Source organism: Rosa chinensis, chromosome 4 (assembly GCF_002994745.2).
Source record: "Rosa chinensis cultivar Old Blush chromosome 4, RchiOBHm-V2, whole genome shotgun sequence".
NCBI lineage: Eukaryota > Viridiplantae > Streptophyta > Magnoliopsida > Rosales > Rosaceae > Rosa > Rosa chinensis.
In genome coordinates, this window is record NC_037091.1 from 56535766 (window position 1) to 56551131 (window position 15366).

The following is a 15366-nucleotide window of genomic DNA, read 5'->3' on the forward strand; positions in this document are numbered from 1 at the left end:
TTCCGTTGTAGTTAAACTCTGAGAGGCATTTACATTTTATCTTGTTGTTGACAATTTAATTCGTATGCTTGTGTAATATATAACTCTATGGACGAGTGTTTATTAACTTTGAGGGTTCAGGGCATCAATATGTGTGTAAGTTGAAGGGAAAAAGTTTCCAGGTATTTTGTATTGATGGCTGAACATTCACGCATGTATAATTATGGGATTATATATATATCGATTTTCATGTGTGTAAAATCAGGGGCGTGACACCGGTGATCAAAGAGTTTGAAGCTTGTGGAACTCGTAGAGTTAGATTTAGTTAGGTTCTTGTATTGCATTGCACGTTTATTTTGTTGTTGATTTTATTTTGTAGTTTTGTATAGATATGCATTTGAGGAGTAAGGTTCACTACGTCCCCCCCTGACTAGGTGCATTTTTTTTTTAATTAATAAAATTCTCTCGCACCGTCGAGATTCTCCATAATATATATACATATATATATATATAATTTTTTTTTTTTAAGAAATCCAGCCCGCTCAAGGTTCCAATCCTGGATCCGCCATTGACTTGAATCCCCGCTTGTCTTCTTTATCAATTCTTTCAATATCCTTGATCTCATATGTGTAATATTTATTGATCAACCTCTGAACCTCTCTTTCTCTCACAACGAAGTTTTTGCCAAAGATACACAAGTCTTGTGAGGAGGTAGATTGAAGTCAAGAAGTGGAAGAAGATAAAGAAAAGAAAATTCTCAAAAGGGTAAAATTGAAAATTTAGTGATAAAATTTTGGGTAAGAGGTCTAAATATCAAATGTAGAGGTATGAATAGAACCATTCTAAAAATATTCATAAAAAAACGGTTGGTTACATGATCGGAGTATGGTAGAATCCCTTTGACTATGTTTTCCTCAAAACCATATTCAGTTTTGCAAGTTGATCAATGTCCTAACTTAGAAAATACAACTTCAAACATAAGGAGACCCAAGTCAATTGACAAAGAGTTCACAACTGAAAAACAGAATCACCCAACTATCACCGACGGCTTTCCTCACACCACTCCGCAATGCCCTCAACGCCGACCAATATCTCCTCCTCCCAAACTCATATATAAGCCCACCTTCACCGTCACCACCACCGCCACCGCCACATATTCTCATCCCATTACTTCCATACGTACTCCTGCAGTGTTTCTCAAAGAGAACCAACTGCATTGCATTAATTCACTTACAATCCAAAATGGCACGTCAAGCTATTGTCCTTGTTGCCCTTGCTCTTCTGGCCACCGTGGCTTTCGCCGCAAGCCCCAGCGGCGGTGACAGCAAACCAAAGCCTGGACTCCCAACCTTCGCCGCCGTACCCTCCGGCGCCGCCGGTCCCGCCACCGACAACAATCAAGTTGGAACCAGTGACGCTGCTGGTGCTCCTGCTGCAAGCGGACCCAGCATTGCCGACGCCTTGGCCGCTGGGGTTGGTGGACCTATTAGTTCCAAGGCTTTTGGCACGGCTGAGTCTCCCAAGTCTGGTGCCACCACCGCCCAGATCTCCGCTGGAGCAGCTGTCGTCGCCCTCGCCAGCTCCTTCTTCTTCTAAGCTAGCTAGCTGCATTATGTAATTAACGTACATACACGTTTATATGTAAATATATGTACGCATTGAGAAGTAACAATAAAATTTAGCTCCTGGTTTTTCCTGTTAATCTTGTGCTCGTGTGTTCCAATTATCGATCTTAACACGTTTTGAACGAATCATTTCCAAAGAATATGGTAAGGATTTGGTCAAGTCTATGACTTGAATCTGGAAAGTTGAATGGAAATCATGAAGTCGAACTCCAGAGAATTATACGTCGCGGTTGAATGGTGAGAAATAGCATTCATGAGCAGATCATGGCCATCTTTTCACGAACTATGAAACCAGTTGTGTGAGCGATCGCAATACTTTCTTGGACTAGAAAGAATATAGGACTTGCGGATGTGCCATTATAGCAAGGCAAGTAGTGACCTTACCGGTTAAATGGTACCGTTTAGAAAAGTACCGGGTTAAATTGGAATATCAGAAATATTAACGACAGAGCCCCCTAACTATTATGGAGAAGGTAAACCGTGTACTAAAACAAAACCATGTAACCAAAATTGCCAGTCTTATGTCTGTGACATCCAGAAGGGGAAAATATAACTCAAAGATCTCAAAGGAAGAAGTATTCTTATTTCTTAGTTTCAGTAAACAAAACCAAGCAATTTGCCGGCGGGGCATACGCTAACCGAGTATTCTATGAAACGTTCTGTCTATGCTATTCCTACCTAGTGTGGAGTTGCTGCTAAGAACCAAGGAGACAATAAAACCACATCAGCAGCCTCAGCTTCATACAATTGTAACTTTATACTGTCCAAAGTTTATAATTTCATCCACGCAATTTCACACCAGAATTTCCAAAACTTATAAAATTTTAAACCAGGATACAAATGACAGAGCTCAGATGTAACAGCAGGACTTGGATAGTAGTTGCATAGCCAGTCATACTATTAGAATGCCCAAATACAACCAACAGAACAGAAAGGGGAAAAAGCAATAAGGACGATACAGCAAAGACTTTGATGGTGATTACATCAAAACACCATGCATCAAGGCTTCATCAGGAAGACACGCAAGGCAAATGGATTCCCCTGGGTGCCTCCTTCAAGTGTAGTAAGACATGACTAGAACACCAATTTTCAGTTGCACAATGTTGAGAGACGATAACAAAAAAATGACTAGAACACCAAAAATTGTAGCGTACCCTGTTGAGAAATGGCACAAAAACAGCATGACTGCATGCACCACCAAATTTCTTTTATATAATATTGAGAAACAATACAGTCTGTTCCAATGAAAAAGAAGGAACAGAGAACATTGATTGATCCATGAAGAAAGTACAAAGCTATGTCCAACTGGAAAATGTACATAAGGAGCACAACATGGGCCTCCTCTAAGAGAGAAACAGTGCCTAAACAATAATTTCGGCCCCAACTCATTTACAAGGAACCATTGGTTCACAACTCACTAACCCTTAAACCCAGTACACATCACAATATGCATTATGAAATAAAAGAATCTTTTTACAGGAAATCGCTTCAACAGAAACTGGGTTTGTAGAACCTTCATCGTGACTAATTACAGTCTATCATGATGGCTTCTTGGTACACACTGTATTTGGCTGAATCCTGACTCCCTAATGCACAGGCCAGTCATCATGTATTACAGCACCGAATATGGAAAACTAAGCACATAGCTTCAGTACAAGACTTTTACAAGCTCACAGGTAAGCCTAATATGGTCAAGAAATTGATAGGGTATTACATGTGTACCTAATACAGAAGTCTATAGTTACACAAAGAAATTCAGCTACATGCACACTGATAAGTCCATCTTATTCACTACTTTGAGAACTCTCTTTCTAGTTGCACGAGCAGTCGTAATACAAATATTAGGTGGTGCTTCAAGAAAATAAGGTGAAAGCCAAAATAGATTTCTTTTTAAGACTTGGCAACACATCCTTGTAACACACATTCCACGATGTGACCAGCACAGGCTGATTCAAGCATGAAAAGAAAGAGTTTCCCACTCTACTCCCTGGATATGAGGATTAAAAGAAAACCCGCATGTCAATTAGACATCAGATAAAATAACCTGCCAAGACACCACCTCATAATCTATTGCTGCCACTTTAACATAAAACGAAGAAGACCTTAACATAAAACGAAGAAGATGAAAAGGTAAAAAAGAAACATAGCAAATCAAACTTAATAGTATCCCAGGCACCAACATCAGTAATAAACTTTAGGCAATGAGACACATAAAACGACAACGACCTCAAGCAACTCCCTCCAAAATTATTAATACAGTCTACAGATCAAAGTCATACTAACTTGCCAAATCAAAACTCACAAGGGACAATTGATTATATGCTAAGAAATCATCCCACACCACACAGACAATAAAAGTGGAGGAGCACCATACCATATATATTATCAATAATTCATACAAATTTATAAATACCATATACAAGTTAAATGTAAAGAAAAGAACGCAGACCATCAATGGTTTTTCATCTTTATTTTTTTGTGTGGCATTCCTCATCTTTCTAAACCTTTCAGCTAAAAGATGAAGCAATGAATCACAGGCTCTGCTCTTAAATCAAATAAATCTTGAAAACCCCTCATGATCACAAAGAAACAAGAAACTTTCACACTACAAATATCACAAGCCTAATAACGCAATTGTCTTGTAGAGATATTGAGTAGCATAGTTATTAAACCAATAAGATAAATAGCTGCAGGATATCAGTGTCCAAACCTCCACAGCTATTCTTCATTGGTATGCTACTATAAGTTACTTTTTTTTTTTTTAAGTGCACACATTAATTGCCAGAGCTAAATGTTCTGTAGAAAGTGGAATAAAAGAAAGGGGGAACTGACCCTTCCCCCTATGCACACTGGTAGAACTTACTTCTTCATCAAGAAGCACATTTGCAGGTGGGGCCATCGAAACATGGATGAAGATGCAGCTGCACAGTAGCTATTCAAGGCAAGATACCACTACCGTTAAGAAGCCATATGCTGCAGTCTAAACAACATGCCAAAGAAAGAAAAATCATTTACTCATGTCACTCAGATGGCAATCGTCTCCTCTTCCCATAATCCACATCCCTTGATCGAGAACGATGATCATCTTCCGGCATTGCTTTGGACCTACTGCGAGGTCTTGAAGAAGATTGTCCTCTGTCCCAGTCATCATCATAACCCACGTCACGCTCTCTTCGACGATGATCTCTGTAACTATCTTTTTCTTCTTTATACCTGGGCTCCCGGTGCTCCCTTTCAGACCTGTCCAAGTCTTGTTCTCTCTCATCACGATGCCTCCTCTCAGAGGTTCCTGTCCACTCACGCTCAGATCCCCGTTCTCTTTCCCTTGAGGCAGCACTTGACTTAGCTGATTTCTCATGATTTGCCTCTACATAGTTTCCATACTCAGAAGCACCATCATCACCCCCATAGCTTGATTCCCTAGTTCTTCGATCCTGTTCTTCTCCTCCCCACCCACCCATACTTGGATCATTCCACATAGGGGCATGATGCCCCTCCATTCCAGAAGAACCCATCATCCCCATCCCATTCGTTGCCATTCCCCTGCCAAAGAAAGCTGGGTTTACATGAGGAGCAACCCCAGCAAGTCCCATTGCATTAACACCAGGAAATTGAGGAAGCATTCCAGGAAAACCAGGACCAGGGAACCCTCCGTAACCACCTCCTCGACCCATATATGTTGGATCAAACCCAGGACCCATCATACCAGGTGCATTCATCATACCTCCCACAGGACCGCCAAATCCAGGACCTGCAAGGCCCTGTCCATAGCCTCCTCCATTAGCACCAGCTCCAACCCCAGCATTATTCCCAACCATGTTCTTTGCACCCATGGCCCCTCCTCTTCCCCGGCCTGGTCCACCAGGACCTCTGTTGGGTACTCCCTGTCCACCTCGCCCCCAATTACCCCTCCCAAAATTTCTCCCCGTGTCTCCACCTTGAAAATTCATGCCTCCCCCTCTCCCAGCACCATCATTCATGGGCCTTCTCCCTTGGGGCTGAGTTTGAACCTGCCCTTGGGATTTGTTCACATAATTAGCTCCCATCTGCTTTAAAGTTTGTGAAGTAGCAAAGGCCACAACACAAGCTCTCCCATTGAAAACATAACCATCCATTCCCTCTTTGCATGCACTGGCAGCCGCGGGATCATAAAAATCTACCTGACAATAACCTTTGGATTTACCGCTGGCTCTTTCATCAAAAAACTTAATTTCCTTCACCCTCCCAAACTGAGATAAAACACTTTCCAGTTCAGCATCAGTTGTCCACCAATGTAAATCTCCCACAAACAACGTGGCCGAACCATTCTCAATTGGAGGACGGATTTGGTTTTCATTAGCCATTGGACGATTAAGATTGACCTTCATATTCATTTGATTAGCAGGCAACTGTGTAACAGCTGAAGGACCAGTGGTGCCAGAATTCATTGATGGAAGAGGCTCGTTAGCAAATTTTGCAGTAATTTCCAAAGAATCAGCACCAACATTGGAGGGCATAGTTGTTGACCCCTGAAACCCCATATGCCTGACTTGAGTTTCAGGCACGCTAGCGACTGGTGGTTGAACCTTCTGTTCAGGAACACTAGAATAATTTCCTCCAACTGAAACCCCCGGAATTTTCATTTCCTGAGAAGCACCGGCTTGAACTCTTAGTTCGGGAACATCAGTTTTCTGAGCTTGGAGTCCTCCATTCCCAACACCACCAGCAGGGACTGGTGCCTCAGATCGATGCATCTGCAGGAAACCCTCTCCAACATTAACATCATCATATAGATCGTCGTACTCATCATCTTCGACCATCGGTTCTTCATCTGCAAGAGCAGATATGGCTCCACTTCCCTGATATTGGAGCTTCTGAGCACCTCCATATTCCTCCTCTTCAAAATTTATCTGCTCCTCAGCCATTGGATCCCTTTAGACCAACCAACCAATTGAGACTGAAAGATGACCACTACCTATCTCTACCTATACAATACAGAAGAAAGAAAAAGAACTGCCCTTAGATCCATCTCATCGCTGAAACACGAAATATGGAGGGGCTACATATCTGAAATTATTACAAATAGTTATATCTCATACACTCTGAGAAATGAAAATGAGAAATCAAAAACAGTCTACTGCAAACCAATCAAATACCAAACTATATGAACAACATCAATTTATACCCTTTGTCATAAAATTGCTGAGAATATATAAATCAAAGCCCAATTAGGCAATATCACAATCCGCTTCACAAAATCACAAGAGAAATTGCATATATCAGAAACCCCAATCCTAAACAACAAACAAGATTGAAACTTTGAACACCCAAAAGAATAAAACTTTATATATATATATAATTATATATAAGGTCAAGTACACATAACCCAGTTCGCAAATCCCAGAAAATACAAACACCCACCAGTGATTTACATCAAGGAATTACCAAAAGGTACCAAATTTGCAGCTGAAGCAAATAAACAATACAGAGATAGATTGATAGAAAAACACAATCGTAGGATGAGATTCGAACATAAGATGGCAGATGTTGTCTTACTATCTTCCTGTTCTGCTTTGTGTTGGGGGGGGGGGGGGGGGGGGGGGGGGGGGTCTTGTAGGCAGGCGCTGCAGCTAACAAAGAGTCCGACAAACTCGAAGCTGCCTCCTCTTTCTCACCAATATCCACTACGGCTTTTGTTTCATGTTTCTTACTTTGACTTTATTACGTTTTGTTTGTTTTTCTGCGCAGTTTCTACCATCTCTTTCTACAGTGAAGAGAAATGGAAATTCTCTCTATGTCCCTACATGGCTACATATCTGTTTCTGTTAATGGTTGATCCTTTTTTTTGCTTCAATCATTGATGTGGGGTCGATCAGGGTGCTTTTTTTTTTTTTGATGTAGCATCTGATCAGGGGTGTTTATTGGATGGGGTATTGGAGATGAGATATTCTCCTTCTCCAAAGGAAAATACTTGGCTGACCACATATGGTCAGCCCTTCCTAACCATGTCGTACGTGGCTCTCTCACAGCCAAACACCTGTTCAAAGTTCTTCTCTTCTTCTTCGGTTCCTTCTTCTCAGCTCTTGGTTATGGGTTCCTCCACCAATCAATACGGCCGGAAGAACATGAGGGAGAAACTGAGAAACAAGAGGGGTGTTAGGTCTGGGTAGGATCTGAAGGTCCTTTCTCAACCTCACCAATGTCCTCCCTCGCGGCCAAAAGATCATGCTTATGGCTGCTCAAGGATTGCACCAAGGGGTAAAATTTCCTTTCTAGTAATCTGAGTTTGAAGTTGAATTGTTAGACATCGAAGAACCCACCTATTGAGTTGAGAAGGGAAGCAATTCAGGACATGCGGAGGAAGAGAAGAAATTCTGAAATTCATTTGTTTGTGAGGGGGGTGGGGACAGCTGTCGATCTATTATTGGCCCTGGTCAGCCTAAGCTAACCAGCCCTGGTTAGCGAAGTAATGTCCTTCTCCAAAAATCGGAATTTCAATACCTTGAAGCACAGATGAAATTTCAAGTTAATAAGTTTTGGTTTTAATTTCTTCGTGAAAAAAACTACCAGCCGAGACCATATTTGAGCTAAAAGAATAACAGCATCCCTTGATCATTTATTAATATTCATCGATGGAGATGTTAATCTCATCCAATTAGTCGAGCTACGTCCCCCTAGGAGTAAGACCGTAAATGACCAAAATTCTATAGATTGATTCGTGTTTTTATAGAATTTGATTTGAAAAAGATTAGATAGTTAAAAAACACACATATTATATAAGGCCTCGCTCGTTTCACGATTGCCTCTAATTCGTGTGAGGTGGAAAAAGTAAATAAATAATTCTTGTTGACGAAAGGTTTGTTTGCCTGAAACCTGGGTGACTTGATAAAATTAGGCAACAACTTTTAGCGACGACAAAAACATCAATAAAACAGACTTAACAAATTAAGGGACAGCTTTGCCCCTCGAATAACAATTGTAGCGTAATATTTGCAAAGGTATTTTGCATTCCCTTTTGACGTAGAGAAGGCAAAGGAATTAACTTACTCCGCAAACTGAATGAGGCCTATGGATCAGTAATAAACTCCATGCATAGGCTAGGAGCAATGAGACCTACCCTTGCACAAGCTACCAAAATCACAAGCACTTATGCCTCCTAAAACGGAGATTCCATAACCATGCCCACACATCAAATACACAACTTAAAGCTCATAAGAATGGTTCAGTACAAAGGAGAAGAAACAAACCATGCAACCAAAATGCACTCCTAAAATACAACCCCAGAACCCATAGTTACGCTAGAAGCAAAAGAAGGTCAATCGAAGCAACATGGGTTCTTGTTCAGAAAAGCATAGTCACTGGCAGAGAGGCCAGAGAGAAAAAAGATTGATGAAGATGCTACCTGTTGCCTTGCCTTGCCTTGCCTTCGTTGTTCATCCAAATATTTTCATCAACAACTAATCCTAACAGTCATAAAACAATGCAAAAGCAATCTTTTATCTGATAACCTAACAATAGGAAAATCATTACTAGTGGAAAAACGTAGTGTTAACATACACCTCATATTTTGCTGCCTCGCTCAATGAGATACTAGTGCACACCAACCAAGTCAATCTCAGAAACAACAAAGTATACTTACAAACAACAAACCCCAACGGTTATCGAGAAAGTGAGCCTGTACTAAATTAAAACCATGCAGCCAAAATTCCCTAGTCTTTTGCATGAAACACGAACAATCAGTAAACATAACCCCAATATCGCAGAGAAAGAAGTATTCAGAATTTTAGAATTATGGTAAACAGAGGTAAGTATTTGCCAACGGAAGAGATGGCAAAAGAGTAACCAATGAAATGATTTGTCTATCCTACAAAGTAAAGAGTTGCATCTAAGAACCAGGATGAGAAACAAACTGCATGAACCGCACTGATTACCAAGAATCAACTTGGAGCCACCTTCCAAGATAAAAGAAAGTTCAAACATACCGCTGCAACAATTATTTTGTCAAAAGAGTATTTCCAAAAGAAGCGTCTCTCTGCTTTTATGCAGAATAGTTGCATCAATGGCAAATTCGCACCTGAAGTTTAAGAACTTAAGAATATGAAATTCAAAACCAAGATACCAATTACGGAGCTCAAAAAACAGGACTAGATACCAGATGCATAGTTTGCATACTAGTACAAAAACTGAATAAAACAAGAAAACAGAAAGAAGAAAGAGAAAAAAAATGCAGCAAACTTTATGACAGCGATTACAGCAAAACTGTCCTTCAAGGCTTCATCAGTAAGACATGCAAGGCAAGTGACTTCCACTGAGCGGCTTCTTTAATACTATGTAAAACATGACTAAAACACACCAAATTTCTACAATAAATTGTTGAGAAACAATAAGAAATAAAACACGACTGAAACACCAAATTTTTACTGTAAATTGTTGAGAAACGATGAAAAACAACAGGCCAACATCACCAAACTTAAACTATTCATTTTAGAGAAACAATATTATCTGTCCCAATAAAAAAGAAGGAACAGATATCATGGATTGATCCGTGAAGAAAGTACAAAGCTATGTCCCAGTGAGAAATGTACAAAAGGAACATAACATAGGTCTCCAAGAAAAAAGAATTAAACCCTAACCAACCCTTTCATTCCCAACTCATTTACAACGCAAATGACTCACAACTCACCAACACCCCCCCCCCAATCCCAAGTACAATTCACAATTTACATTACACAATAAAAACCAGTCTTCCAGGAATTAGCTTCAACAGAAACTTGGGGCCCGGGTGGCTTCTTGGTACGACGTATTAATCGCTCAATCTTGACTCCCTAGTCCTCTGTCCACACCAGTCATTGACATTTACAACACACTGATATGGACAACTAAGGATAGAAATTCAGTACAAGACTTTTACAAGCTCACTTGGTAAGCCTAATACAGTCATAAAAACAACAAAGAGGGCATTACATGTGAACCTAATACAAAGTCTATCTTTACACAGAGACATTCAGTTGGTTACATGCGCACGGATAGGTCTCAACCTAATATATCACTAATTCGAGAACACTCGCTAGATAATTTGTTACACAGAACTAATACAGATTCTAGGCTTCAATAAAACAAGTTGAAAGCCAAAGTAGTCAAAAGGCTTCTGTTGCACACTTGGCAACGCATCCATGTAAGACATCTTCCACCATGTGACCAGCACACGCTGATTCAACCATAAAAAGAAAGAGTTCCCCTCTCTACTCCCTGGATATGATATTAAAAGAAAACCCGCATGTCAATAGACATCAGATAAATTAACTTGCCAAGACACCACCTCATAATCTATACTGCCACTTCAATATGATAAGAAGAAGAGGACAAAAATGAAAAATAGCAAATCAAAGTTCACAGTCGAACTAGCCATTGCGTAAATTAAACTCCGCCATAGGCACAAACATAAGACACATTAGAAAACAAGCAACTCTCTCCCCAGTTACTTGTAAAGTTTGCAGATCAAAGCTATTCATACTGACTTGCCAATGAAAACTTTTAAGAGCGAGGAAAGATTTAGATATCATTCCACACCACAGCCAATAAGTTGAGCATATATCAACAATTCAGACATACTTGTATACACCAAACATCACTTAAATGTCAAGAGAAAAGAACACAAACAACAAATTCTTTTTTCTTTTCCTTTTGTGGCATCCCTCATCTTTATCAACCTTTCAGCTAAGATAAAGCATAGGCTGCACTTGAGAAATAAAACAGAAAATCTAGAAAAACTCCCACAATCACAGACACAAGAAATTTTCAAACCTATTAATATCACAAACTCCATAATCAATTGTCTTAATGAAATATTAGGTAGCACAGCAATTAAACCAACAAGATAACAGCAGCAGGATATGAATAACCACACCTGAACAGTGATATCTTGATAGGTATGCTACTGAAAGTTACTAATTGTTTTCAAAACATACACTAATTGCGCTAAATGTTCTGTAGAAAGCAGTATAAAAGCAAGGGGGAAATTATCCTTCCCTCCTATGCACACCAATAGAACTTACTTCTCCGAGATGAAGCAACTTTTGCAGGTGGGCCCATCGAAACACATATGAAGATGCAGATAAACAGTAGCTATCCCAGACACACTGTTTGAAGGTCCAAACATATATTCTGCAGTCTCAAAGACAAACCAAAGGAGGACAAATAGTCTACTTGTGTCACTCAGATGGCAATCGTCTCCTCTTCCCATAATCCATATCCCTTGATCGAGAACGATGATCATCTTCTGGCATTGCCTTGGACCTGCTGCGAGGTCTTGAAGAAGAGTGTCCTCTGTCCCGGTCATCCTCATAGGCCACGTCACGCTCCCTCCGCCTATGGTCTCGGTAACTATCTTTTTCTTCCTTGTACCTGGGCTCCCTGTGCTCCCTCTCAGACCTATCCCAGTCTTGTTCCCTTTCATCACGATGCCTCCTCTCAGAGGTTCCCGTCCAGTCACGCTCAGATTCCCGTTCCCTTTCCCTAGGGGCAGCACTTGACCTAACTGATTTCTCATGAGTTGCCTCCCCATAGTTTCCATACTCAGATGCACCATCATCACCACCATAGCTTGATTCCCTAGTTCTTCGATCCTGTTCTTCTCCAGTCCACCCAGCCATGCTTGGATCATTCCACATCGGGGCATGATGCCCCTCCATTCCAGAAGAACCCATCATCCCCATCCCATTCGTAGCCATTCCCCTGCCAAAGAAAGCTGGGTTTACGTGAGGAGCAACCCCAGCAAGTCCCATTGCATTAACACCAGGAAATTGAGGAAGCATTCCAGGAAAACCAGGACCAGGAAACCCTCCGTAACCACCTCCTCGACCCATATATGTTGGATCAAACCCAGGACCCATCATACCCGGTGCATTCATCATACCTCCAACAGGACCGCCAAATCCAGGACCTCCAAGGCCCTGTCCATAGCCTCCTCCATTAGCACCAGTTCCAACCCCAGCATTGTTTCCAACCATGTTCCTTGCACCCATGGCCCCTCCTCGTCCCCTCCCTGGTCCTCCACCACCAGGACCTCTGTTGAGTACTCCCTGTCCACCTCGTCCCCAATTATTACCCCTTCCAAAATTTCTCCCTGTGTCTCCACCTTGATAATTCATATTTCCCCCTCTCCCAGCACCGTCATTCATAGGCCTTCTTCCTTGGGGCTGAGTCTGAACCTGGCCTTGGGATTTGCTGACATAAGAATCTCCCATCTGCTTTAAAGTTTGTGAAGAAGCAAAGGCGACAACACAAGCTCTCCCATTAAAAACATAACCATCCATTCCCTCTTTGCATGCACTGGCAGCCGCTGGATCATAAAAATCTACCTGACAATAACCTTTGGATTTACCACTGGCTCTCTCATCAAAGAACTTAATTTCCTTGATCCTCCCAAACTGAGACAAAACACTTTCCAGCTCAGCATCAGTAGTCCACCAATGGAGTTCTCCCACAAACAGCGTGGCTGAACCATTCTCAATTGGGGGACGAATTTGGTTTTCATTAACCATTGGACGATTAACATTTATCTTCATATTCATTTGATTAGCCGGCATCTGTGGAACAGCTGGAGGACCAGTAGTGCTAGAATTCATTGATGGAATAGGCCCATTGGCAATTTTCCCAGTAAGATCTGAAGAAGAATCAACACCAACATTGGACGGCATAGTTGCTGTCCCCTGAAAACCCATATTCCTGACTTGAGCATCATGAGTCATCTCCATAACCCTCCCCTTTTGAGATCCTAGTTCTGGCACCTTAGACACTGGGGGCTGATCCTTCTGTTCAGGAACACTAGAATACTTTCCTTCAACTGAAAATCCCGGATTTTTCAGTTCCTGAGAAACACCAGCTTGAACTCTTACTTCAGGAACATTATTTTTCTGAGCTTGGAGTCCTCCATTGCCAACACCAGCAGGTGGGTGTGGTGCCTCAGGTCGGTGCATCTGCAGGAAACCTTCTCCAACATTAACATCATTGTAGAGATCGTCATACTCGTCATCTTCTACCATCGGTTCTTCATCTGCAAGAGCAGGTATGGCTCCACTTTCCTGATATTGGAGCTTCTGAGCACCTCCATACTCCTCCTCTTCATAATCTATTTGCTCCTCGGCCATTGGATCCATTTAGACCAACCAATCAATACAACTCAAGGACGACAATATCTCTACCTATACGATACAGAAGAAAAAAAGAAAAAAGAACTAGCCTTTAGACCCATCTCAACTGCAGAAAAGAAATATATAGAGGGACAGATCTGAAAACAAACACTCTTAACCACAAAGAGTAGAGATGACCCCAGATTCAAATTAGTTCTACCTCATCTACAAAGAATGAAAAAAGGGAACATCTTTTCACAACCAATTGCTTACAAAACTGTGTGGAGCACTATCAACTCTCAAGGTATACCCTTTGTCATAAAATTTGAGAAAATACAAATCAAACTTGGGAAATCATAGATTCCGCAATCGAATTTGGTAAATAAGAATATCAGATACTCAGGAGGATTAAATTACTAAATACCATGAACCCTAACCCTAGAGAGCAAACAAAGATTCAAACTTTCAAACTTTACAATCAGGAGAAACAGGTCAAGCACATCACCCAGTTCGGAAATCTCAAAGACCAACCAGAAAACGCAAACACCCAATTTAGGGCAATGGATAAAGTACCAAACTTGAAGCTTAAACGATTCAATACAATGCATAAATTGATAGAAAACCTCAAATCTTTGAATGAGATTCGAGCACAGATTTGCAGAGATTGGCTTACTATCTTCGTCTTCTTTCTTCTAATTTGAGTTGGGTTCTTGTTCTAGCTACCAAAGGGTCCGACGAACTCGCAGTTGGCTCCGCCTTCTCATCAATATCAAATTATGTTGCTCAAGGCTATTGTATGGTGATTTTTTTAAGTTTTATTGTTTTACAGTGATAACCAAGTCCTAGTTTCCTCTCCCTCTTATCTTTATAGGGGCTGTAGATTGTAAGATTACTACTGTTTGGTTCCCTCAATGCTTAGGTCTGTTTGGGATTGCTTCGTTTTAAAAAAAAAATTAGTTTTTGTTCAAAATTTAGATTTTATTGTGTTTGGTAAATAAATAAAAATCAGTTTTAATTGAAAGTTATAGGTCACTGGCACCAGATTTTAGAAGCAGCCCAGAGGGTGCTTTTAGAAGCTATTGTGGATCAAAACACACTCTGCAGTTATTTTATGTACTGACAGTACTTTTAAAAATATTATTTACCAAATACGAAACTGTTTTAATTCACAGCTAATTATTCTCACAACACAGCAGCATCAATTTTTTTAAAAGTCACGGCAATCCCAAACTAACCCTTATTGTAATCAGGGATTTATACTCAATGTCTCCTCTTTGTATTCGGCAATTTCATTAATTAAGACTTTATGGCAGTTGCACCAGTCCTTTATTTTCAAAAAAAAAAAATGGACCCTTTTACCTATTTTTTATTTTATATTATCTTTTGTAATGACCTTCTACCTCTTTTAATAGTCGTATTTCATTTCATTCAAATGTCACAAAATTTTAAGTCGAAAAAAAAAATGACTTGTGTTTATTTCTTGCATTTAAGTTTCTTGTATTTATTTCTGTCATTGAGAAAAAAAAAAAAAGGGCACAAAATTTCGGGTTTGGCTGATGGGACCATCATATCCACCAAGCAAATTGTGTTATCAAAATCGAGTGCTGGTCAACGTCGAATTGCCTGTGTGATGCAACATTGCAACTCGCTCA

General features: G+C 40.6%; 3 protein-coding genes across 9 annotated transcripts; 1 reads left to right on the forward strand and 2 right to left on the reverse strand.

The window, feature by feature from the left end:
* The first annotated feature begins 1221 nt into the window (after window positions 1-1221).
* LOC112199617 lies at window positions 1222-1575 on the forward strand. The gene has a single exon (XM_024340600.1). It carries the CDS (start codon window positions 1222-1224, stop codon window positions 1573-1575), a length of 354 nt encoding a protein of 117 aa, XP_024196368.1.
* A 1245-nt stretch (window positions 1576-2820) lies between these two features.
* On the reverse strand, window positions 2821-7221 carry LOC112196026 (cleavage and polyadenylation specificity factor subunit 6). Of its 5 annotated transcripts, none has more exons than XR_002934886.2 (2): window positions 4468-7176; window positions 2821-3591 (listed from the first exon to the last, which is right to left on the reverse strand). XR_002934886.2 is itself a non-coding variant. In XM_024336291.2 (2 exons), the coding sequence occupies exon 2, from the start codon at window positions 6506-6508 to the stop codon at window positions 4625-4627; it is 1884 nt and encodes a 627-aa protein (XP_024192059.1). In that variant the 5' UTR covers window positions 6509-6568; window positions 7140-7221; the 3' UTR covers window positions 3957-4624. The 5 variants fall into 5 exon arrangements, 3 of the variants coding, with proteins under 3 accessions (XP_024192059.1, XP_024192060.1, XP_040373922.1); XR_005809685.1 differs by having other exon boundaries at window positions 2821-3648; XM_024336291.2 differs by lacking the exon at window positions 2821-3591 and having other exon boundaries at window positions 3957-6568; window positions 7140-7221.
* Window positions 7222-10065: 2844 nt separating this feature from the next.
* On the reverse strand, window positions 10066-14549 carry LOC112196685 (cleavage and polyadenylation specificity factor subunit 6). 3 transcript variants are annotated; one of them, XR_005809684.1, is made up of 3 exons: window positions 14338-14549; window positions 11639-13786; window positions 10066-10832 (listed from the first exon to the last, which is right to left on the reverse strand). XR_005809684.1 is itself a non-coding variant. In XM_024337102.2 (2 exons), exon 2 carries the CDS (start codon window positions 13739-13741, stop codon window positions 11795-11797), a length of 1947 nt encoding a protein of 648 aa, XP_024192870.1. In that variant the 5' UTR covers window positions 13742-13786; window positions 14388-14548; the 3' UTR covers window positions 11370-11794. The 3 variants fall into 3 exon arrangements, 1 of the variants encoding a protein (XP_024192870.1); XR_002935337.2 differs by having other exon boundaries at window positions 14388-14548; XM_024337102.2 differs by lacking the exon at window positions 10066-10832 and having other exon boundaries at window positions 11370-13786; window positions 14388-14548.
* Window positions 14550-15366: the final 817 nt, after the last annotated feature.

What these genes read in the sequence shown, in the direction of transcription:
- LOC112196026 (XM_024336291.2), bottom strand. Translation starts at nt 6,508, where the DNA reads ATGGCTGAGGAGCAGATAAATTTTGAAGAGGAGGAATATGGAGGTGCT.
- LOC112196685 (XM_024337102.2), bottom strand. Translation starts at nt 13,741, where the DNA reads ATGGATCCAATGGCCGAGGAGCAAATAGATTATGAAGAGGAGGAGTAT.
- LOC112199617 (XM_024340600.1), top strand. Translation starts at nt 1,222, where the DNA reads ATGGCACGTCAAGCTATTGTCCTTGTTGCCCTTGCTCTTCTGGCCACC.